General features: G+C 49.7%; 10 protein-coding genes across 10 annotated transcripts; 6 read left to right on the top strand and 4 right to left on the bottom strand.

The window, feature by feature from the left end:
* Window positions 1-307: 307 nt before the first annotated feature.
* ANOM_006122 (riboflavin synthase) lies at window positions 308-1,175 on the top strand (the record flags this gene model as incomplete). Its single annotated transcript, XM_015551379.1, has 3 exons — window positions 308-338; window positions 393-522; window positions 629-1,175. 3 exons carry the CDS (start codon window positions 308-310, stop codon window positions 1,173-1,175), a joined length of 708 nt encoding a protein of 235 aa, XP_015405577.1.
* A 409-nt stretch (window positions 1,176-1,584) lies between these two features.
* ANOM_006121 (Brix domain-containing protein) lies at window positions 1,585-2,991 on the bottom strand (the record flags this gene model as incomplete). Its single annotated transcript, XM_015551378.1, has 3 exons — window positions 1,585-1,651; window positions 1,711-2,723; window positions 2,785-2,991. The coding sequence occupies 3 exons, from the start codon at window positions 2,989-2,991 to the stop codon at window positions 1,585-1,587; spliced, it is 1,287 nt and encodes a 428-aa protein (XP_015405580.1).
* Window positions 2,992-3,245: 254 nt separating this feature from the next.
* Window positions 3,246-4,844, top strand: rrp3 (RNA-dependent ATPase RRP3; the record flags this gene model as incomplete). Its single annotated transcript, XM_015551377.1, has 4 exons — window positions 3,246-3,534; window positions 3,593-3,813; window positions 3,876-4,483; window positions 4,544-4,844. The coding sequence occupies 4 exons, from the start codon at window positions 3,246-3,248 to the stop codon at window positions 4,842-4,844; spliced, it is 1,419 nt and encodes a 472-aa protein (XP_015405579.1).
* A 108-nt stretch (window positions 4,845-4,952) lies between these two features.
* Window positions 4,953-7,323, bottom strand: agm1 (phosphoacetylglucosamine mutase PCM1; the record flags this gene model as incomplete). Its single annotated transcript, XM_015551376.1, has 5 exons — window positions 4,953-6,182; window positions 6,236-6,742; window positions 6,807-6,821; window positions 6,891-7,035; window positions 7,247-7,323. 5 exons carry the CDS (start codon window positions 7,321-7,323, stop codon window positions 5,289-5,291), a joined length of 1,638 nt encoding a protein of 545 aa, XP_015405574.1. The 3' UTR covers window positions 4,953-5,288.
* Window positions 7,324-7,796: 473 nt separating this feature from the next.
* Window positions 7,797-8,977, bottom strand: ANOM_006118 (PGAP3/PER1 family protein; the record flags this gene model as incomplete). The annotated part of the gene is made up of 4 exons (XM_015551375.1): window positions 7,797-7,851; window positions 7,918-8,695; window positions 8,759-8,801; window positions 8,852-8,977. 4 exons carry the CDS (start codon window positions 8,975-8,977, stop codon window positions 7,797-7,799), a joined length of 1,002 nt encoding a protein of 333 aa, XP_015405594.1.
* An 826-nt stretch (window positions 8,978-9,803) lies between these two features.
* On the top strand, window positions 9,804-11,576 carry rmtA (protein-arginine omega-N methyltransferase HMT1; the record flags this gene model as incomplete). Its single annotated transcript, XM_015551374.1, has 7 exons — window positions 9,804-9,910; window positions 9,966-9,979; window positions 10,037-10,056; window positions 10,123-10,232; window positions 10,288-10,619; window positions 10,683-11,154; window positions 11,207-11,576. The coding sequence occupies 7 exons, from the start codon at window positions 9,804-9,806 to the stop codon at window positions 11,211-11,213; spliced, it is 1,062 nt and encodes a 353-aa protein (XP_015405591.1). The 3' UTR covers window positions 11,214-11,576.
* A 409-nt stretch (window positions 11,577-11,985) lies between these two features.
* On the top strand, window positions 11,986-13,159 carry ANOM_006116 (putative peroxisomal dehydratase; the record flags this gene model as incomplete). The annotated part of the gene is made up of 5 exons (XM_015551373.1): window positions 11,986-12,105; window positions 12,168-12,216; window positions 12,276-12,593; window positions 12,653-12,746; window positions 12,817-13,159. 5 exons carry the CDS (start codon window positions 11,986-11,988, stop codon window positions 13,157-13,159), a joined length of 924 nt encoding a protein of 307 aa, XP_015405592.1.
* Window positions 13,160-13,488: 329 nt separating this feature from the next.
* Window positions 13,489-15,742, top strand: ANOM_006115 (putative trimethyllysine dioxygenase TmlH; the record flags this gene model as incomplete). Its single annotated transcript, XM_015551372.1, has 11 exons — window positions 13,489-13,550; window positions 13,690-13,730; window positions 13,792-14,080; window positions 14,149-14,166; window positions 14,229-14,295; window positions 14,360-14,574; window positions 14,626-14,728; window positions 14,781-14,880; window positions 14,938-15,426; window positions 15,484-15,555; window positions 15,627-15,742. 11 exons carry the CDS (start codon window positions 13,489-13,491, stop codon window positions 15,740-15,742), a joined length of 1,572 nt encoding a protein of 523 aa, XP_015405573.1.
* A 352-nt stretch (window positions 15,743-16,094) lies between these two features.
* On the top strand, window positions 16,095-18,034 carry ANOM_006114 (proteasome regulatory particle base subunit RPT5). The gene is made up of 3 exons (XM_015551371.1): window positions 16,095-16,491; window positions 16,652-17,067; window positions 17,130-18,034. The coding sequence occupies exons 1-3, from the start codon at window positions 16,178-16,180 to the stop codon at window positions 17,786-17,788; spliced, it is 1,389 nt and encodes a 462-aa protein (XP_015405593.1). The 5' UTR covers window positions 16,095-16,177; the 3' UTR covers window positions 17,789-18,034.
* Window positions 18,035-18,800: 766 nt separating this feature from the next.
* On the bottom strand, window positions 18,801-21,212 carry ANOM_006113 (uncharacterized protein; the record flags this gene model as incomplete). Its single annotated transcript, XM_015551370.1, has 2 exons — window positions 18,801-20,721; window positions 20,800-21,212. 2 exons carry the CDS (start codon window positions 21,210-21,212, stop codon window positions 18,801-18,803), a joined length of 2,334 nt encoding a protein of 777 aa, XP_015405590.1.
* Window positions 21,213-22,483: the final 1,271 nt, after the last annotated feature.

The raw sequence follows: 22,483 nt of genomic DNA, 5'->3' as shown, positions 1-22,483 counted from the left end.
AGCCGAGGTCGATTAAGCATGCATTTCCGCCTTTAGCGCCGAGCGGGCGAAACGTGAGTGCTATTCGACTTGTTTTCGGCATATTTTTTTGGTTGTTCTAGAGTAGAAGGAGACTGGAAGGACATCAACACTCATTCTAATTTGAATGTAATTCTAGGCTCCTTCCCTTAGGTAATTGGTCACTCCGGTGCGGCGGGGCGGGCTACAACATTTGTTTAACCTACGTATAGCTCTGATCTCCCGCTCTCTTCCGCTTCCACTGCCGCGGAGTGCATTGACAGCTACACCTTACTACACACATCACACCATGTTTACCGGTCTTGTCGAAACAATCGGGAGTGAGCACACCCCTACAATCAACCCACCGTCCTCTGGCAACTGACATCTCCCAGCGGTCTCGTCCCTCGAGCCCCTCGACACCTCCGCAAGCGGGGGCGGGGGTACGTCCTTGACCATCACCAACTGCGAAGAGATCCTCACCGACGCCCATCTCGGCGACAGCATCGCAGTAAACGGTACGCTGTCCTGCACATATACACACAGATCCCACTTACCCCCATTGACCACTCACCCCCGCATCGGACATCCCACCCCCCACTGAGTCACCACTAACCAAACGAAAAAACAGGAACCTGTCTAACAGTAACCGCCTTCGACAAAACCTGGTTCAAGGTCGGCGTGGCCCCCGAAACCCTGCGTCGCACGAACCTAGGCTCCCTGAGCACCAACTCCCGGGTGAACCTCGAGCGCGCGGTCCTCAGCGAAACCCGCATGGGCGCCATTTCGTCCAGGGCCACGTCGATACCATCGCGACCATTCTCTCTGTCACGCCCGATAGCAACGCGCTGGTGTTGCGGCTGCAGCCGCGTGACCGGGGCGTCTTGCGGTATATTGTCGAGAAGGGCTATGTTACGCTGGATGGGGCCAGTTTGACGGTGACCAAGGTGGTCGATGGCGAGGAGGGGTATTTTGAGATTATGCTTATTGCGTATACGCAGGAGAAGATCGTGACGGCTTCGAAGAAGGTCGGGGAGGATGTGAATGTGGAGATTGATATTGTTGGGAAGTATGTGGAGAAGAGTGTGCAGAGTTACTTTGCCGGGGTTGGGGGCGGCGATTTTGCGATTTTGGAGAAGATGGTGTCCAGGATTGTGGAGGAGAAGTTGAAGAAATGAGGCATGACTGGTCGAGAAAATGAGGTTATGATCGTGATGTATAGATTGCTTTACTAACTACTATTGTGTTGTCGATTGAAATGCCAATTACTTTTTATTGCTATTCAACAAAGGGTATAATCTGGTCACCTAAATGATAGTCTATTTATAACACCCTCCGACCCCAGTCTCCGTGAGATTCCTTTTCAAGATGCTTGGAGTCTTTTGTAGCAATGCCGAAAGCCAGGGCGACTCTATCTGTCGTTACTCCAGCCAAGTGGATGTGGTTGCCGTGCATGAACGACACCGGAAGACAGCAGCGAAGGCGGTGTCTGGGGTCTCCATATAGGTTCTCGTGCCTGGGGACATGATATAGCGCGAGAAGTCGCTTTTCGTGAAAGAATTTAAGAAACCGAGAGTGACGCTCGCTCTATTCCTCCATGGATTCGTCCTCATCCTCCCCTTCTTGCTCCGCACCCTCTTCATCGAAGTCATCGCTGAGCCAGTCATCCTCGTCATCATCCACCTCCATCTCCTCGTCGTCATCATCTTCAACTTCCTTGCCTTCAGCCCGGCCTTGGCCTTCTCTGCCTTCTTCTTCTCGATGTTCTCCTTCTGCTGCCTCTTCCGCTCTTCCTTCTCCTTCTTTCTCTTGTCCCAGTTCTTGTCCAGCTTCTTCATATCCTCCTCGGACTTATGGATGTAGTCGTGCCACATGACCTTGCCTTCGCAGAGACCCTCCTCAACCTTGATCAGTCGGAGCTTCAAGCGGGGGCCCAACTCGACCAGCTTGACCGCGCGCTTCTCCACCTCCGGCGCGGCCTTCAATTTCTTCTCAGCCTTCTCCTTCTCCCCAGCCTTCATGCGTTGCAGCTCCCTCTTGTTCAGAACCTTCTTCGTTGTGCTCTCGGCGATCTCAACCTCATTATCGGTGTCTAGTTCGGTTTCACTAGCGGAGGTATAGCCCCCAGCCGACGGATCCAACAGATAATCCGCAGCATCTTCCAACTTTCCTAGATTGGGAACAGCAACGCCCCGCTTCTCCCTATTACGGACTTCCTTGGGATCCAGACGGCGAATGCGTTTTGAAACGCCGGTCTTCCGGGTGGTAATGGCGTAGTGTCGCAAATTCAAGACGTAAGAGTCATCTTCTTGGCCATCGGATCTGAGTTCTCGGTTGAGGAGCATCACACGGCGGATAGAGGAGAGAGGGGTAGCTTGGGGGTTGATCGGCGGGAAAAGTGATTGGAAGATAGTGGTTGTGAGAGTCTCGAGGCGCTTTGGGACTTTGCCGTCCTCGCTTGCATTCGGGGAGTTGAAGTTGTTCATCACCAGCAAGGGCGGTGTCTTGTGGTCCTGGCCGCCGCCTCGCGGACGCTTCAATGCTCTCTCGACGTCTCGGCACAGAGAGTAGTTCTCGACTTTGAAGTGGAGGGTTGGGCCGCGCGGCGTCAGCGCCAGGCGCATGTTAGTGTTGCCGGTAGCGGACTTGGAGAAAAGCATAAGATGCGTGACACCGAGAGGACCCGCCATGACGGTGTAATCCCTCAGTCTGTTTGATTTGCGTTCCTAGATGATATCAGCGTTAGTTTCTTTTTCAGAGGCGCATTGGGATTTCACAGTATCATACCTTCAGTCGCACAGCAGTGTCGGGCTCCATCATCAAACGAACATCCTTCACTAATTGACTGACACTCGCACCGACTTGAGACCCGCCAATACGGATAACCATCGACTTCGGAGTTTTGCTCATGTTCGAGCTGCTGCCTTTGGCAGCAGCGGCTGAGGCATTTTGGGCACGGACATGAGTGCGCTTCTTCGTACGTGCCTTTGCCATTGTGAATCTGACAAAGCAGGAAATATATGGTAGGTATGTGGTGCAAGGGAAATGCTATTCAACGTCTCGAGAAGGACGGACTTTTTTTTCTTGGCCCGAAAAAGTAGATCGGCGGAAACCAAGCCGCGGAGCATTTCCGGACCAACTGTTTTACCGGGACCCACACTGATTTTTTGATATCGAACTATCAAGAAAAAGAAATCGTTCGATCAGTTCACCGAGTGCAAACCTTTCGAGTCAGATATTGATTCAATATGCCGGCCATTAAGAAGCGCAAGATCGCCCGTGAGGCGCCCCAACAAGAAGACCATAGCGATAGTGATGCCCACAGCTCTGCCTCTGAGGATGCCGCCCCCGATACTACTGAGCAAGAACAAGAAACACCTGAAGCGCCTAAGCAGGCGCCAAAGTCTTTCAAGGAACTGGGTCTCATTGAGCAATTATGCGAGGCCTGCGATTCCATGGGATACAAGGCTTCCACCGCAATTCAAGCGGAGGCCATTCCCCTCGCTCTCCAGGGCCGCGATTTGATCGGTTTGGCTGGTATAGTACCACCTTCATGTTCCATGTTATTGCAGTACTTTATTAACACTCATGCTAGAAACCGGTAGCGGTAAAACCGCAGCTTTTGCACTGCCCATCCTCCAAGCCCTGATGGACAAACCTTCTTCCTTTTTTGGCCTCGTCCTCGCGCCCACCCGTGAACTGGCATACCAGATCTCCGCAGCCTTCGAGGGTCTAGGAAGCACAATCTCAGTGAGAAGCACAGTCCTGGTTGGAGGCATGGATATGGTATCACAATCGATCGCACTAGGAAAGAAGGTAAACCGCCCAACCAACCTCGAATTAGAAAAAACCGAGCAGAATCTAACAAAACCCCCCAGCCTCACATCATCGTAGCCACGCCCGGCCGTCTGCTCGACCACCTCGAAAACACCAAAGGCTTCTCGCTCCGCAACCTCAAATACCTCGTCATGGACGAAGCCGACCGTCTCCTCGACATGGACTTCGGCCCCATCCTCGACAAGATCCTGAAAGTGCTCCCCCGCGAGCGCCGCACCTACCTCTTCTCCGCAACCATGAGCTCCAAGGTCGAGTCTCTGCAGCGCGCATCTCTCCAAAACCCGCTCCGTGTCGCCGTCTCCTCATCGAAATTCCAAACCGTGTCCACCCTCCAACAATCCTACGTCTTCATCCCCCACAAACACAAGGACCTGTACCTGGTCTACCTGCTGAACGAGTTCGTCGGCCAATCGTGCATCATCTTCTGTCGCACCGTCCACGAGACTCAGCGTCTCAGCTTCTTTCTGAGATTGCTCGGGTTTGGTGCCATCCCGCTGCATGGCCAGCTTTCGCAGTCGGCTCGTTTGGGTGCCCTCGGCAAGTTCCGTTCGAGGAGTAGGGATATCCTGGTGGCGACCGATGTGGCCGCTCGTGGTCTTGATATTCCCTCTGTCGATGTGGTTTTGAACTTTGATTTGCCTGGTGATTCGTAAGTTGCTCTTCCCTTTGGGGTTTATGTGGGGAAGATATGATGCTAATGGGGGGTTAGGAAAACTTTCATTCACAGAATTGGTCGTACAGCCCGTGCTGGTAAGTCGGGTGTGGCTATTAGCTTCGCTACGCAATACGATGTCGAGGCTTGGCTTCGTATTGAGGGCGCTCTGGGAAAGAAGCTCCCTGAATACCCCGCTGCGAAGGACGAGGTGATGGTCCTTGCAGAGCGTGTATCCGAAGCGCAACGCAGTGCTATCTTGGAAATGAAAAACTACGACGAGAAGAAGGGAAGTAGGGGCAAGAAGTTCGCCAAAGGAAAGCGGTCCCGAGAGGATATGGATCAGGAAGAGGGCTAGTGGGAGAAAAGTAAAAGTAAAATGTAGATTTAGATTATTGCTAACGAATACCCAAATGAAGTTATAAAGAAGTTGTTGGTCCTTGTACTGAGTTTGCTATGTAGATTACTTGTCATGGTGACCGTAGGCCTTGTTCCAATTAGCTACTAGGTCTTCCTAACTTCTAGTCAATTTAAAAATACTATAAGGAATGGCTAAATCGAGTCAGATTTGCTCTGCATTCACATCAAAAGAAAACTCATCAGATCGTTCATAACAGTTCCCATTACCTCTATAATGCGACGACGTTGCGAAGTCTGCGCAACGCCGTTAACCCTGTGATTTGTGGTCGTCTGGCCATGATGACCCAAAGCTTCATACATGCATGTGCAAGGTACCCTTGCAAGTTATCAGATAGCTTCCAATCATACGGTTCCATGGAACCACTTAGAATTCGTTAGGGCATTAGATATTCCAAAACCTAAGACTGCAAGATCTCTTTGGCGGCGCGGCCTCACGGACAGCGTTGGCGACACGAGTAGCGAGATCGTCAGCCTCGGAGCGGCTGGCGGCCTCTGCGTAGACACGCACCGCATCTTCCGTGCCACTGGCGCGGGCAAAGCTTCTTCCCTTGTTGTAGCGGGACTGAAGGGATTCGATCTTGACCTGGAGGCCAGCCGGGGACTCGAGCTTACGCTCAGCATCATAAGCCTTGAAGATTGAGCGGTCAGCAACCTCCACACGGACCAGCCGGGAAGGGAGGTCGGTGTAGGTGCTAAGCCACTCCTTGGGGGTCCAGCCCTTATGAGCAAGGATCGCTTCAACGAGGAGCATGTCGGAGATAGCATCGCCGACTGCTTGGTTGATCAGATCGGTGAGGCCCTGGAGGCACTCAAGAGCACGCTGCTGAGCGGGAGACTGGGGCTCAGTGCTCTTGATAATCTTCAAGGCATTTTCAGAGAAGGTAATAGTACCGTGACCGTTCGCTTCGAAGTAGACACCAACATCGTAGCGCAGGGCAGCGTGGTGAAGGTGCTTCACGCCAGTGTTAGTGCAGACGGAGGGAAGCTTGAGCACTTTTTCAATGTACTCCGTACTAGCTCCGTTGGCATACGCAGTCTGAATGATGCCAATCTTGAGCTTCTGCGCGATGCCGGCATTCTTGGTAAGGTCACCAATGAAGGCAGCGGCAAGAGTGGCAATACGGTCGCCGTCAAGAAGACGGAAAACATTGCTCTCGTCGACGAAATAGTAAACAAGACGATCGGCATCGCCGTCCAGGGAGGCACAACGGTCAAGGGCAGCGGCCTTGGACGAGGGGGGAGCGCGCTGCTTGGTCTTGACATAATCGGCACCGCACTAGTAAATAGGTTAGTACGGATACGATAGGACCAATAAAATTAAGGTCATACATCGAAGTTGAGGCTATCCGGGTTGATCACATCGTCATTGATAACCTTGATATCGATACCACCCTCCTCCGGGCCAGGAAGGTACTTAAGGAGCTCTCTCAGCTTAGGTCCGCCAACACCATTTGCGCAATCAACGGTCAAAGAGCCCTTGACCTTAAGGCCGCGCATAACTCCCTTGAAAGCCTTGGCGAGCTTTTCATAGTACCCTTGCTCTGTGGGTTCACCGTACTCATACTGTGTTCCCAAGGTGTTCTTGCAACGGACAACGTAATGGAGCTGGGGGGTGGTCATGAATTTCAGATCGGAGAACTCAACCTCCGTAGCGGTAAGCGAAGCGTTGAGAACGCCAGCAAGACGGGAACCAGAGGCACGAGTATCCCGGGCAAAAACAACGCGAGCAGGGTTTTCCATGCTGATATCAATCTCCTTGATGAGTTCTTCGTAAACATCGGCGATTTTATCTAATGGAGCATTGGCAAGCTTTGTCGCATAGGTTTCCCATTCAGCCTACTCAAGGGTTAAGTAAATATGCAGTCGTAACAGCTAGGTTTAGTTTTAGTGAAGAGCATACCTCAAGCATTTCACCCTAATTTGGTAATTCAGTCAGCAACTGCTTCGTATAGAGTTTTATTCATAGGCAGCGGCCGCAACTCACCATGGGATCAACCAACTTCACGCCGTTGTCCTCCGCAGGGTTGTGACTGGCAGTAATCATGACACCAATCCATTGTCCACTGAGCTTCTTGGAGCGGAGACCAGCGAGCAAGCCCACAGCAAAGACGACTGTGTTGAGGACGTCACTAAAAATATGCGTTGGTCAAAGTGTAAACAAATGGCGATCGCGGGGTATATGTGGAGGCGGGGCTGATCCTTCACAAGACCTTGCTTGAAAGAAAGTACACATAAACGTGGAACTTACGCCTTCATACGGAACTGCAAGAAGGAAATTTGGTCAGTACTCAATAAGGAAGTGAGGTGGATCATTAGTAACTCACCCCCGCAGTACCATACTGGAAGACCTTTCCCTCCGGCTTGACATACTGCGCTGCGGCCTCGGTGATGGCTTTCTTGATAGCGGGGGACGCCATTGTGGCGTGGATTTGGGTCGAGAGAGGGTTGAGGGTGGGTTAGAAATTGGCGGGAGTCAATTGACAAGGGACGCAAAAGACGAAGAGGGGGGAGGGGGGAAGGGATGCTATAAAGCTTGGGTCGAAAGGGGAAAAAAGCAGCAGGCCCGTGACACCAGATAAATGTGAGACAAAGCAGGCTTTGGGTACAGCCCCTCCGAGCGGTGAGCGGGAACATGCACAGTTCGTTACGTTAGACACCCAAATTTTTGAAAGAGAAGGGAAATGCCCTAAATCAAAGCATTGGGTAATAGAAAATACCCATGGTTTAATTATATGCTTTTCTTGGCTACAGCATATACCCTTCGTTGATATTGTCACTAGCCTCTGACACTCGTCGATCGTCGGTCACCTGGACCTTCTACTATACAGCAACGGACGTACTATTCTCAGGCCAGGAGCATTTTACCCATAGCTGAGAAAATTCTATCTGTTCAGGCTTTGTATCTCTTGCCCCGCACATCCTCTTCGATGTCCTTTTCTAGGTACCTATCGATCACAGTCGAGTTAGCCTGACGGTCGGTAAGGAAAAGTTCTAACAACGCGCGGACTTACATATACCACAGCGCGGTGGGAATAACAGTTCCCAAATGCCAAAGGCTATGGGCATCGATGAGTGCATGCCATGGAGGGAAGTCTAACAATTCCAGACTCATGGCCAACATAATCCAAACCACACAGATTGCTGGCAAGAGAGTCCACGTTTTATGGGTACTCCGGTACCTAAAAATACTGAATGCCACCCACAACAAGTTTTGCGTCATCCCGACCACGATATTCGCGATCATATTATAGGTGTAGTCCCAGGACCAAAAGCTGAGATAGGACACATGTAAGGTATACAGGAAGATACAGACCACAGTCCAGAGCCGACGCAATGTCGGTTTCATTTGCGGCTCTTCCTTGTCTAATCGGAATATCCTGATAATCGCCAGGTATAATCCATACATGACATTTGCGCCCGCCCCGAAATAATCCAGCTTCTCTGTCAAAGAAAAGTCCCTGGCGTGGAAGATGCTGCTGAAGGTCCAGCATGCCAGACCGCAATATCCAAAAGCAAGATAGTAAGTCCGTAGAGAAGTATGCCACGTCGCCATGGTTTCGCGGATTCGAGATGAACCGTGCCAGTGGGCATAGAAGTTGAGGAGGGAGAAGAGGACTGAAAACGGCTCCTGCATGCCCATGATCCTGCGGAACGGCCATTTCCCATGGAATTGGACTACTGGATTGAGCATCGGAGGGTCACGAGCGACTCGACGGTCCGTCACAACATGTTGGCAAGTATAGTCGCATTCGGCGGGACAGGTCCACCACATCAAGCGGAGATGGAAAGCTAAAGAGGACGAACTAGATTAGGGAAGATTGTCTCAGTAGTTAACATGGAGTTCGAACGTACGGATCACGGAATTTCCATCTTGACAGTTCTCAGTTTGACATATCTATCTGTTGATTAGCCGGTTAATTCGAAGCTCTTCGAGGCGCTATATACCTTAACACATTCTTTGAAATCAGGAAGATGGTCGCCCAGGGAGGCAGTCGACTTCCCAATGAAAGTAGCAAGGACCAGGAAGCATGCGTAGAAGAAAACCTTCCTTCGGGCTGCGCTCCAATACATTGTGCCCTATGTGCCTGAATTACCGCCGACGGAGACGTGCTAACTTCAGGGGAGAGTAAGCAGTTCCGCGCTTGATTGACAGCGCGCGCACCAACAGCGGAAGGCGGAGTTAAGCTGCGGCAATGCAAACATCTTGGCATTAACGGAGCATACAACAACTCCAGCTGGCAGCTCTAAGCTGGACATCTTACTCTGTAGAGTTGTTTATTTCAAAATGTGCCACTTTCTGGTCTTCCTATGTAGTAGTACTATAATACACTCTGAAATATCTTTGCACAGGAGCCTATGAGTTTCTCACGACAAGGTTTGCATGATCTCAATTTCTAACTTATTGTACTCAGAGTGGAGTCCTCAACTTAAATATCACTTTATCTAAGCATCAGTTCTTCTAATTATCAGTCACCGGCAATGCCGTACTCAATTGAGACAACCTGATCTACATCCTCCAGGAAAGAAGGAGCAATAAAAGCGGTCCAACCCCAATCAGGTATCATGACTTGAATTGAACCTAGTACGGCACGTGATTCGATGAATCCGGGATAGCGTAGTCTACGTTAGGCTAGCCCGAATCAGAGATTAGCGTTTTTTGTGTTTGGTAGCCCCGGTTGGAGGAGATTTTCCAATGAAGGCCAGTTAAGAAAAAAAAGAAGGGAAAAAAGTTGAAGGGATCTATCTCGGAGGCGCTTATTTTTCCTCCCTGCCTAATCTAGTCCTCCCCTCTTATCTCTTTTATCTATACTTCTAGATTTTTTTTTACTCTTTTGTTTGCTTCTTTCTTTTCTTTCTTACATTTTCCTTCTTTATTAGAAAGATCAATAGTTTGAATATGAACGCATCGGAGCAGACACAATCCGCAGAGGCTGCTGGCACCATGACCAGCAGTGCTGATCGCATGGTGGGCATGGATCATGCTGAAGTGCGTTATTTCACAAGGTATGCTTTGAGATCTTTGCTCCATATTCATTTACATTGCTAACAGGAGGAATAGCTACGATCATCATGGTAATTACAATCGATAACTCAGTTGATATATACTGGCTAATCCTGAACCCCACTTAGGCATTCATGAGGAGATGCTTGTATGTGCCCTACTATTCATTCAGCTTTTTATTGCAACCAACTAATACTCATGTGCTCGATTGCAGAAAGACGATGTCCGAACCAGATCTTACCGTGATTCTATCTACCAAAACCGTCATATCTTCAAGGACAAGGTTGTTCTCGATGTCGGTTGTGGAACCGGTATCCTCAGCATGTATGTGGTCAGCTAGAAGAACCTTGTTCTATATACTGATTCTATGGCTCTACAGGTTCGCTGCTAAGGCTGGTGCTAAGCACGTAATCGGTGTGGATATGTCCTCTATCATTGAGAAGGCCAAGGAGATTGTCGCTTGCAACGGCCTGTCCGACAGGGTCACTCTTCTCCAAGGAAAGATGGAGGAGGTTGTCCTTCCTTACCCCAAGGTTGATATCATCATTTCCGAGTGGATGGGTTACTTCCTCCTTTACGAGAGCATGCTGGACACTGTTCTCTATGCCCGCGACCGCTATCTTGTCCCCGGTGGCAAGATCTTCCCCGACAAGGCTACCATGTACTTGGCTGCTATCGAAGACGGCGAGTACAAGGACGACAAGATCGGATGTAAGAGCGCCTACGATATCTCTCGATTATGTTTGTTGCCCGAAAATACTGACTGAGTCGCAGTCTGGGATAATGTGTACGGGTTTGACTACTCCCCCATGAAGGAGATTGCCCTCACGGAACCCCTCGTGGATACCGTTGAGCTGAAGGCCCTCGTCACCGACCCTTGCCCCATCATTACCCTTGACCTCTACACCGTCACCCCGGCCGATCTCGCTTTCAAGGTCCCCTTCTCTCTTGCCGCCAAGCGCAGCGACTTCATCCATGCTGTGATCGCCTGGTTCGATATCGAGTTTGGTGCCTGCCACAAGCCCATCACCTTCTCCACCGGCCCCCACGCCAAGTACACACACTGGAAGCAGACCGTCTTCTACCTCCGTGATGTTCTGACCGTCGAAGAGGAGGAAGTCGTTTCGGGAGTGTTGGAGAACAAGCCCAATGACAAGAACAAGCGTGATCTTGACATCACTATCTCTTACAAGTTCGAGACCACCGATAAACTTCGTTACTCTGAAGGCAGCTGCTCCTATAGAATGTAAGGGCCTCCACTGCCAAGCCTTCTGGTGACTGAATGCTAATTGTCATAGGTGCTAAATGTATTGGATCTGATGAATCGCGGCACGTTCGGTTATTTCAATGTTCTCTTCTGAGTCAACAATGTTATGTCGGTAATGCATGAGGGTTCAATTGTGGGAAGCATAGCATCAGTGGAAGTTCAATTGTCTGGACGTTTGGGTCGTTGAATGGCCTGATTCGGCTCTTTTTCTCTTTTCTTATTCATCCGGCGTTGTGTTTTGGCAGGTAGGGGAACGGCATCATTGTTCGGCGCGATACGGAGAGATGATTTGCACAAGAGACGATTATGAAGCTCCTCGAATTACCCAAGTAGATACCCCGAGTCGACGCTCAGTCCCAACTCCCTCCGACGTTCTCCTTCTTGAGTTCTTTAGCTTCAAATCATCATGTTCTACAGCTAAACTTGCGTCCTTGCTACGTTCAATTAGATAATTTTATTTTGGCTACGTCCATGGCTTACTGAAAGGTCGCGTGTCAGAAGAGTCCAGTTGGTTTTGGGCTGGTCGACTGGATAACCTGAGGCCCCTCGGCCTGTAATCAGAAACCGTTCCATTCGATCTGTGCCTCGGCTTCCCCGCACCGGATCAGTTCTCCCTAGCCTAGGCCACGGGACCATAGCGGCAAGTATATATTCTCCGCAAATAAAGATTACATAGTATCCTCCTTCGTTGAGAATTTGGTGGATTATATAGTATACTAATTCGAAGTCTCCTCGTAGCGGGAAATCTACTCGTGCAAACAATTCATTCCTGAAGCTTTCCTCAACTTGACCACTACTAGCATTGTCCTCATGTCGGCTCCCGGCGTTGGCTTTGAATATCCTCCTCAGGAGGTCTCCTGGCTTAAGCGCGATGCTTTGTTGTTTGCCAACAGCATCGGTGCTAAAGCCGACGAGCTTCATTTTCTATATGTAAGCTACAATTAGTAGCCATACTTTTTTCAGCTGGTAACTTCGCTAACTATTGAATCCAGGAGCTCCATCCTAACTTCGCTGTGTTCCCGACTTATTCTTTGATCCTCCGTATGGCTATCCAGCCCTCGAAGCTGTTTATGCATGCTGATTGCGGTTGTTTCATGTAGCTTTCAAACACACCGATCAAGAAGTCATTGATTTCTATGCACGTTCGCAAGCAACTCCCATCCCCGGCGTCCCGAAATTCGACACTCGCCGTGGTGTAGATGGCCAGCGCAAGATCACTATTTTGAAACCTTTACCTCCCACGAGCGAAGGCAAGAAGTTTCAGTTGCGTAATAAGGTTATTGGAGTCTACGATAAAGGCAAAGCTGGCTCGGTGGTCGAGACGGAGCAGTCAATTGTGGATGAGAGTGGGGAGGTGTACACCAAGACGGTGAGCAGCGGTTTCATGGTAGGACAGGGAAATTGGGGTGGACCTAAGGGTAAGCTTATGCACATATTGATGCTTTTTCGCTCCGCTGACTTGACTCTCTTCCCATAGGACCGAGTGCCGTCAATTACCCCCCTCCTCAAGGCAAGAAACCAGATGCTGTTCATGTCGTTCAGACGACAGCTGAAACTCCTCTTCTCTATCGGTGAGTTTGATTTCACCCGGATAAGGATCCTTTGAAGCGCGTATCCATGCTCATATCATACTTTCGCTAGTCTCAATGGCGATTATAACCCTCTTCATGCTACACCTGAGCCCGGTCAGAAGATGGGATTCGGGGGCGTTATTATCCACGGTCTCTTCAGCTGGAACACTGCCGCTCATGGCATTCTGAGAGAGCTTGGAGGCAGTGATCCAAAGAACTTGAGAGAATTCCAGGCACGCTTTGCTTCGCCAGTGTTCCCAGGCGACAAGCTTACCACCGAGATCTGGAGAACAGGAAACACTGAAGATGGGTTCGAGGAAGTCAGATTCGTAACCACAAATAACAAAGGCAAGGTTGTGCTGAGCAACGGCCGTTGTCTGCTGAAGGTCACTGGGTCGAAGAGCAAGCTGTGATGGGTTCGGTAGGAAGACCCTGGTATCTCATGACTTCTATGCTTCGTTTATAGCATTTAACGAGTGCAATTACCATCCTTATTTTTTGCTGCGAAAGCATCGTCAATATCCTATCTTACTACTACCTGAAGCTTGTAACCGAGGTTTGTTGTCCACCAACGAAGGAATTCTAAATAGCTTTTGGTGTGGGCAAAGCACAACCACAGGTTCCAATAGGCTTGCACTGCTCTGAGTAAATTAGATTAGTCAAAGAAATTGAAGCCCAATGAATTACTCCGTTAGAGCATGTTGTTATTGAGGGGGTTGATGGCCGACACGTGACAGCCAAGATGACGTTGCGGAGAGAAACGGGGTTAGCTGATGCCAAAGTCAACCTCGTCGACATCCCTTCGTGAGTGCCATTGATGAAACGTAGTTCTGAAAATGAGTAGAATATTACCTCTCAAAGCTCTGAGGCCCTCTGCGTCTGCTGGGTAAAATGCTCTCCGCAACATAGAATTCATTGCTCACGTATGCTAATAGATCGACAGTGCATACCCGCCTTGCATTCCGAAGCTTAACCGATTTGTGAGTGAAGCATAGATATTTTTGTATAGAAAAAACAGCTGAAAGAAACCGACTAATATATTCAGGCTGGCGGCTCTCTGAGTCTTTCAAAGGGTCCCAGACCTTCACTTACACTCTCCCGCGGTCATGTCATCTCTCCCATGATGAGAAGGGCGGAGTCAACTCTGGCGAAGCATCTGCCGCAGAAACGTCTGCAGAAGTACTCTCTACGGAGCCATCCTCTGCAGAGCCATCGCATACGGCCGTTAGCCCAGAGAGACCAGCACCCCTCGAGATCGTGTATCCATTCAAATCTGCAGGGTATAGAAATCAGCCTATTGTAATGAAGACGTCTCGCACGACTACCGCTAAGTTGTAAGTAATTCAAGATCATTCCTAGTACCCCTGCTGTGGAGACAGACACCAGCTAATGCTCTATATAGTGGACGATTTTGGCTTCGGTACGTATCAACATGCCGAAAGGACGAGCCAACAATACTTACTTGACTGTCTTTGATAATAGGGACAATTGCCAGTGTTCTGAGTGTGTCCATCCAGATACAAGACAACGAAGCGTGGACACCTTCTCCGTATGTTTCTAGTCCAGGGCGCTGAGAGACCATTATAAATTGACAGTCCTTGTTCTTCACTTAGATACCGCCGGATGTGACCCCGAAAAAGGTCACCTACGAAGAGCAAATCGCTAAAGTACAGTGTATGCCCCCCATTCTCTTGTTCCTGGGTATCAGGGCTAACCGCATGGAAGGGTCTGATGGCCACCAGGGTGTCTACCCAGTTAACTGGCTAAATAGTCTTGCACCGTTGAAAAATCGTGCGGTTGACAAGTCACTGCCAAATAAGAAAATGAGGTAAATATGTCGTGAGATATATATTTGTGCTGTGCTAATACTCTTGTGTAGAAAGTTTATCGCCCATAAGCCTGAAAGAACCTCTTACCCAACAGTCTTATATGAAGAGGTGATGTCTAGTGACGAGGGCTTGTGTCAATGGCTTCACAATATTGTACGTCTTAGCTACTCCCTTTGTTTTGGAGCACTATCTAACCGCTGTAAAGTATCTCCATGGCTTCTGCTTCGTCAAAGGTGTCCCCGTTGACCCAGAATCAACCAAGACCCTCCTGGAGAGAATCGCCTTCATCAGACATACTCACTATGGTAAAATCCTTTATCCGATACAAAATAGGCTCTCGACTCTATACTGATTACGCAAAGGTGGCTTTTGGGACTTTACGGCCGATTTGACATTCAAGGACACTGCATATACCACAGAGTTCCTTGGTGCACATACAGACAATACGTACTTCACTGACCCGGCACGGCTTCAACTGTTCCATCTATTGTCACATACCGACGGTGATGGAGGCGCCAGCTTGCTTGTCGATGGCTTTTGGGCTGCAAAAATCATGCGAGCAGAAAATCCGCAAAACTTCCAAGTGCTAGCAGCAATGCCGCAGCCGTTCCATGCAAGCGGCAATGAGGAAACCTGCATCCAGCCCACAGAACAAATGCCCATTTTCAAGATCCACCCGCAGTTTAATTACCTGTATCAAATCCGCTGGAACAACTATGATCGGGCGGCTAAAAAGGACTGGACTGTAGAAGAGCAGAATAGATGGTACAATGCAGCCCGGCACTTTAACGACATAATCACACGCGAGAAAATGCAGATATGGACCCAGCTAGAGCCAGGAACAGCACTTAGTAAGTATTGACTTAAACAGGATCTTTCCAAGTATAGAATTTGGCTGATTGTCTTAGTTTTCGACAACTGGAGGATGCTTCATGGTCGCTCCGAATACACCGGAAAGCGGAGGATGTGTGGCGGATACAGTAAGTAGTACCAACCTCCGATATCCATACAGTGCAATATATCCGTGAGAGAACATGCTGACCCCGCCCAGTCAACAGCGATGACTACGTTTCGCGTTATCGCCTCTTGAGGTTCGGCAGAGAGAAGATCCTGAACAACATAGGCAACTTTATGGGACGCATCGACAACCCGAACTTCTTCCTGTAGAGGGAGAAAGTATATAGGAGTCTTCGGCAACTCGCTTGTAAAATGCTGCCGGGAATTGTGCTTGGAGGGTGGGTAGTTGTACATATTTTGCGGTATATGGGGAATATATACCTGAAGAGAAAGCATATGCCTAGACTTGAGCGAAGAAAAGGAAAGAGAATTTACACAGATCAATGGAACCCTCATGTACATACATGGAATGCGACCTATATCATACATGGCCTGAGGCATCACCGGGCAGGGCATTTGTCAGTGAATCACGTGATAGGCACCCAGCAGCTGACGTTGTTTGGTCCGGAGCTCAACAGCTCTCACTCTCTTCCCGCAAGACCCATCCCGTAACGCATCACCGCCGTCCCCCTCTCATTCCCTCCTAGAATACCTGTCTATCCCGTGTCTTGCCCTTACCTACATAATTAATCCTTACCCGCCACCATGTCGACCTTGGAGGATCTCGACGACCTTGACCGTGAAGAGAGAGAGAAGAAGCCCCAGGATGGCGATGGCAACGACAGGAAGCCCTCCGGAGACGGAGACGCTGACATGAAAGACGCTGAGAAGAAGGACGACGAAGAGGACCTCTTGGACGATGACATTCTACAATCGAGCACAGCGGACATCGTCAAGCGACGGCGGATGCTGGAGAACGAAATGCGTATAATGAAGAGTGAATACCAACGGTTGACGCACGAACAAAGTACGATGAGAGAAAAGGTCAAAGATAATCAAGAGAAGATTGAAAATAACAGGTATGGGGTTCTGAGACATGCTGGGTTTCCCGTTCCCTTCTTTCGCAACTGGCTGGGTCGCATTACCCATAGTGGCGAGGGGGCAGGGTTTGGGCTGTCGCCGCATATGTCATCATGTTATTGTATGTTGGGACATTTCCATTAACATCTTTCTCTTTAGACAACTACCATACCTTGTCGGAAATGTGGTTGAATTGTTGGATTTGGACGTCGAGGCTGAAGCCGCCGAGGAGGGTGCCAACATCGACCTCGATGCTACTCGAGTCGGCAAATCTGCTGTCATCAAAACCTCTACCCGTCAAACCATCTATCTCCCCCTCATTGGTCTGGTAGATCATGAGAAGCTGAAACCCGGTGATCTCATTGGTGTAAACAAGGATTCATATCTCGTCCTGGATACATTACCCGCTGAATATGATAACCGAGTGAAGGCCATGGAGGTCGACGAGAAGCCAACAGAGAAGTACACAGATATTGGAGGTCTGGATAAGCAGATTGAAGAAATCGTCGAAGCTATAGTATGGCCGATGAAGGAGGCCGACCGGTTTAAGAAGCTTGGCATCAAGGCACCGAAAGGTAAATGACCCTGTTACCATCCAACCCAGGCAAGGAATAATACCAACACTCATACTCTCTAGGTGCTCTGATGTACGGTCCCCCCGGTACCGGAAAGACCCTCCTCGCCCGAGCCTGTGCTGCAGAGACAAACGCCACCTTCCTCAAACTCGCCGGTCCCCAACTAGTGCAGATGTTCATTGGTGACGGAGCCAAGCTCGTCCGCGACTGCTTCGCCCTCGCCAAGGAGAAAGCGCCCTCAATCATCTTCATCGACGAACTCGACGCAGTCGGCACAAAACGTTTCGACTCCGAAAAGTCCGGTGACCGTGAAGTGCAACGAACCATGCTGGAACTCCTCAACCAGCTGGACGGCTTCGCCTCCGACGACCGCATTAAGGTCCTCGCCGCCACTAACCGTGTCGATGTCCTGGACCCCGCTCTCCTCCGTTCTGGCCGTCTGGACCGCAAGATCGAGTTCCCCCTCCCCAACGAGGAAGCCCGCGCCAACATCCTGCAGATCCACTCCCGCAAGATGGCCGTAGACGACAGCGTGAACTGGGCTGAACTGGCCCGCAGCACGGACGAATTCGGCGGTGCCCAACTCAAGGCCGTCTGCGTCGAGGCTGGTATGATCGCTCTCCGGAAGGGAATGAGCAAAGTCGGACACGAAAACTACGTCGATGCTATCGCGGAAGTACAAGCCAAGAAGAAGGATACCAACATGGGCATCTACGTCTAATGTACCGTTATATTAGACTTAAGAATTCTTTTTTTCCCCGTCACGATCGTATCTTCTCTTTAGTTTCTATATATCTCGTACGTTGCCTCTTATGCCTTGTATCTACGTACCGGATGCCGATGAAAGTAAATTTCGAAAGGGTTAGCATGTTATGTCCTGTTTTTGGTCGGTTATTGGCCTAGATAAATAAACGTAATTACACTTGGGTTGGTTGGCTAGTTTTTCTCGTAGTATTACAAAATAGTATAGGCCATCTCCCTGGACTGCTTAATATATATCCATATAACACCAACAACCATGACTAAAGATCACCAGCTTAAGAGTATTTGACTACAAGACGTATCCTAGAAAGTTACTGTATGTAAAAAAGTATCCACAGTCGAGATTCAGGAAAGAACAACTAGTCACATATTACTCATAATAACACTAGGCATTATAGTAGACCTACAGTAGTGGTCTGGTCCATGTACATACATACATACAGATGACAATGTACAGCTCATCGAGTAGCAAGATCAGGACAAAGAAAAAAAAAAAAAAATGAAAGAATACAAGGTATAGTCAAAAATAAAATAACCAAGAACCACCCAATTAGACAACCGTGTCCCAGATTATTTCCGTCCTTATCCGGTAGATGCGCCTTATGTCAAAGAGATAAAGAAACGAAAAGAAAGAGAATAAACAAAAATATGTGCAATATGACGGAGGTGATTCTCACGTCTGAGTGTATGTGCTCATAATAAGGATAGAAGGAGTCGTTGCACTCTTGGTGAACGCAAGTCAAATCGAGTTGAAGTGGGAAGAGAAGGGAGACCTTTCCAAGGTGTTCGAGATATAGAAAAAAGAAATTCCTCCGTTGTCCATCCATAACGCCATCGCCGCGCGCGGTTTACTGCATGGGCCCTGCATGCTTGTTTTTGTGAAAGAGAGAACGACCGAAAGACATGTCGGGGGCGTAAGATCAGTGGTATACTCGTGAAATCGCTTCAGTGGAGCGCAAATCGTTAACCGGCTAGAACAGCTGTTTGACGTCGATGAGTTTGATATTCCCTGGGCGTTCTCGCTCCATGTGGAACCACCAATCTCGGCCGCTTTTATGGCTATAGTTCCAGGAACCGGTGCAGGCGTCCTTGTCCCACGGAAGTGCAGTCGGCGACGAGAGGCTCATCGGTGTCGAGGGCGTTATGGGAGTGTTGGGGCTTGAGCCAAATGTCGAGCTCCTGGTGATGCCTCCGAAGCCAAATCGGCTAACGGTCGTCGACGCAGGAGATGGAGGCTCCTCCGGAAGTGGGCTGGTATTGCCCTTATTTCCGAAGCAGTGTACCCCAACTCCTGCGGCGTATGTTAAGGACTGGTTCGAGGCCAGTATGTGCTTCCAGCCAACCAGGCCACCATCAGCTTCTTGCCCCTGTATATCAGGGCGCAGGATGAACCGTGGAATGGACACATCCCGTCCCTTCCTCCTGCTACCTACTCGGCCCATGTAAGCGGGCATCCTAAAGTCGCACACGATAACAGGCCCCTCGCCATTCTCAGGTAACTTATCGTGTCTCAGGCGCTCTGGTGAATCCCATTCCACAGACTCATCCATGTCCATCTCTAAATCGTCATCTGACATGTCTTCCAAGGCACTGTCTGGCACATAGCCATCAGAATGGTCCGTGACGAGTACTCTCATTCCGGTTTCCGTGTCCTTCGCAGCCATGTCGATGAACGTCTGAGCCCGTATCCGAGCCGATGTGAGGTTATTTCCCGCCGGTAAGGCCATTGGTCGTGTGCTAACAGAGCCGTGGGAGCTGCGAGGGAGACTATACCGATCGGGCTGCAGAAGAGCCTGGCCTTTCGGAATGGGCTGGCAAACAGCCTGTAGAACACCAGGTGGCTCTATATCAGATGGTGCGCGGAGCGCCTCGAGCTGAGGAAACCCGTCCGACAGAATGCTTTGGGCGAGATGAGAATTGGGTGTGTTGATATGTTTCGGGGGCTTCACAAATGGAGCATAATCAAGCCTGGTCAGGGCGGTGTTGGGATTGGGACAAGCAACATCCCAATGAAGGTATTTGAGAGTAGATGAAGCGAACAACGGCTGGAAGACGATTCCATCGCTATCTAGAGTGGGGCATTTGTCATTCTGAACGATCTTGAACCGTTCTAATTGCGGCAAGGATGCTAAGATCTTCGAGATCACGAGTAAGGATCCAATATTTTGTTCGATGAGGGCCAATGACTTGAGCGAATGGGATTCTGTTCGTGACGTATATTGCGATAATCCTGTATCAGTAACGCCGGGCAGGTTCTCTAGGCGCAAAGATTCTAATGATGGCAAGCACAGCAAAGTGCTATCCGCGAAGGCTTCTGCGTCGAAATTTGCAATGCACAGGTTTTGTAGCGACGGTAAGAGGCTGAACATGCGCAGAAAGATGCTCGGTTCAAGAGCATTATTTTCGCTAATTCCGTACAGCATCAGGGTTTCCAGGTTTGTCCATGAGGCGTGATAGTCCAGAAACTCGAACATCTGCGAAGGTCCCAGACTTCCAGGGCAAGAGGTGCTGCGGGGTGATCCTTCTAAAACATCAACTGCCTCGCCCAAAAGCCATGTGTGTTCCTTCAGCTTTCGTCGTGTGGATAATGCGTGGGTCAGCCGATCGAATTGGTGGTTATACGGAATACTCAAGCCCAGCAGCCGTTCCAGGTTGGGGCAGACCATAACGACCGACGCTACCAAATCTCTGTACTCTTCCCATTGGGTGCTCTGTTTCCCTTGTGTAAATAACAAATCCATCTGGGGGACACGAAGTTCCAGGACAAGGTTGGCCAGCAATTTTCTTTCCCGGAGAGTGCGCCGAAGGAGTTTCAGCCGGCTTCCTCGCTTCATCCGATATTTCTTCAGTTGGGCTGGGGAATCGTTACCAATGATATGGATACGATTGTAACTAATCCACCGTGTCACCCGGTCAGCATTTATCTCCAGTTGGAGTACTATCGCTAGTCTGAAAAGATATCGCACTCACAGCTTGGGCCTAACCACTTTTTCCCATGTCCGACAAGTCAGAGACAGCGCGTGCAGGTCGCGCTGGTAGCATGTTAGGCATCCCTGTTGGTTTGAACTAGTATGCAATGTTTCTAGTTGGTTTAAGACATTATCAAGTACGTCCAGAGGCAGGCGTTTAAACTTTGATTCCAAAATCTTATCCAAAGATGCAGCAGAATCGCACATATGATATGAAGGGCTAGGCGAGATTGGGGAGTACACCGTCGGGGCTGTCGACACACTATAGTTGGATTTAAAGGAAGAAATCGAGGACGTGCGAGATGAGACCGGCTGCACCGTCACTGTATAAGGATCCTTGTACCCATGGCTTTGATGAGGAATTGGCGAATAGGGCACAGCAGTGCTGTCGGGTCTACTGGCGACGACACTCATCATGAACGTGTGTGTTGCATTAGATAGGGATCAATACCAGGTCAACAAAAATCTAGTAGTCGATGAAAGAAAGCCCGTGAGACAAGAGGACCGTGTGAAAAGGGAAAGGGGGCAAAGAGGCGGTCGAGTGGAGAACGAATGGGCCACCGGGAAGCACGTTGTCCGTTAGGATGTATGGAGGCGATACAGATCGATCCAGTGTTAAGATCGTTTTGGTAGCGAACGATGCGAAACAATGCGTGGTATAGAAAGGGAAATCACCCAAACGAATGAATAGAGGCGCAAGAAGAAAAAGAAAGAAAGAAAGAAAGCACTATTTTCAGAAAGAAGACAGGCTGCAAACGAGGGAGTACCACGCAATATGATTGAAGAAATACGGACAGAGCGTATCAATGACTAGTCCAATCAATTCGTCAGGAAAGTCGTTCACGATGGGGCGCATCAATGGGAAACTTAGCGTGTGCAGCACATACCACGGACACGCCACTTCTCCCTTTAGTTTAGAGTGGCAGGAACTAGGAGAACATGGCACGGCAGTCGGGGGCCGATCGTCCCCACAAGGGGAATGAGGATCGTGTGTTCCCGACTAGCGATGCCTGTAACTCGTGCTAAGAAATGACCGCGAGGCTGCGGAGGAAAGCGGAGAAACTCGTGTCATCCCAGGACCAACGACAAGGGGGGAACGAACGGGACTAAAAAATCCTAGGGCTTGAATTGCCCCCCAGGGAAACTGCAGTAGGGCCAAAAGGGGAGGAGGGCCGTGGGCGAAGTTGTTCGGGTGGAGAGTTTAGTTCCCTCGACGAAGAGGATTGGCAAAGTCAAACCCAAAGGAGTAATGATGAGACTCCCTTCGCATTCGTTTAGGGGGTTAACATATATTGGGGTGGCTGCTCATTCTGATCGGTTAGCCTGTTCGCGTAGAGTTCGAATGAACTTACTTGCATTGAATCAATCCATGGAAACCAGGCTTACGATCCGACATGAGCATCCATGGCTATGGGGCAATCGATGACGAAGTTCCGATCGCCCTTCAGGGGGGAAGAGAGAGGGAGATGGAGATGCATCACCCATTCTTTCCGCTATGCGTGAAATGGGGCACGTCGCCTAAGCCGTTTCCGATATAGCGCGCAGGTGGACCAGGGTTAGTGTCAGGAACAGGTGGCACTAAGCCGTTTTGGGTGCGGTTCGCAGCGCGCTCGGTTTTACAATAGGCTTAGTGTGTACAGGGGAAGTACAAGTTCCTTAGTAAAATCCATCAATCAATCAGTCAT

Source organism: Aspergillus nomiae (assembly GCF_001204775.2).
Source record: "Aspergillus nomiae NRRL 13137 chromosome Unknown contig00195, whole genome shotgun sequence".
Lineage (NCBI taxonomy): Eukaryota > Fungi > Ascomycota > Eurotiomycetes > Eurotiales > Aspergillaceae > Aspergillus > Aspergillus nomiae.
This window is presented reverse-complemented; position numbering and strand designations above follow the sequence as displayed.

Bases quoted from the DNA above. Each gene is read 5' to 3' on its own strand.
- ANOM_006114 (XM_015551371.1), top strand. From the start codon at position 16,178: ATGTCGACCTTGGAGGATCTCGACGACCTTGACCGTGAAGAGAGAGAG. The intron at 16,492-16,651 runs GTATGGGGTTCT...CTTTCTCTTTAG, and splicing joins GAGAAGATTGAAAATAACAG to ACAACTACCATACCTTGTCG. The intron at 17,068-17,129 runs GTAAATGACCCT...CATACTCTCTAG, and splicing joins TGGCATCAAGGCACCGAAAG to GTGCTCTGATGTACGGTCCC.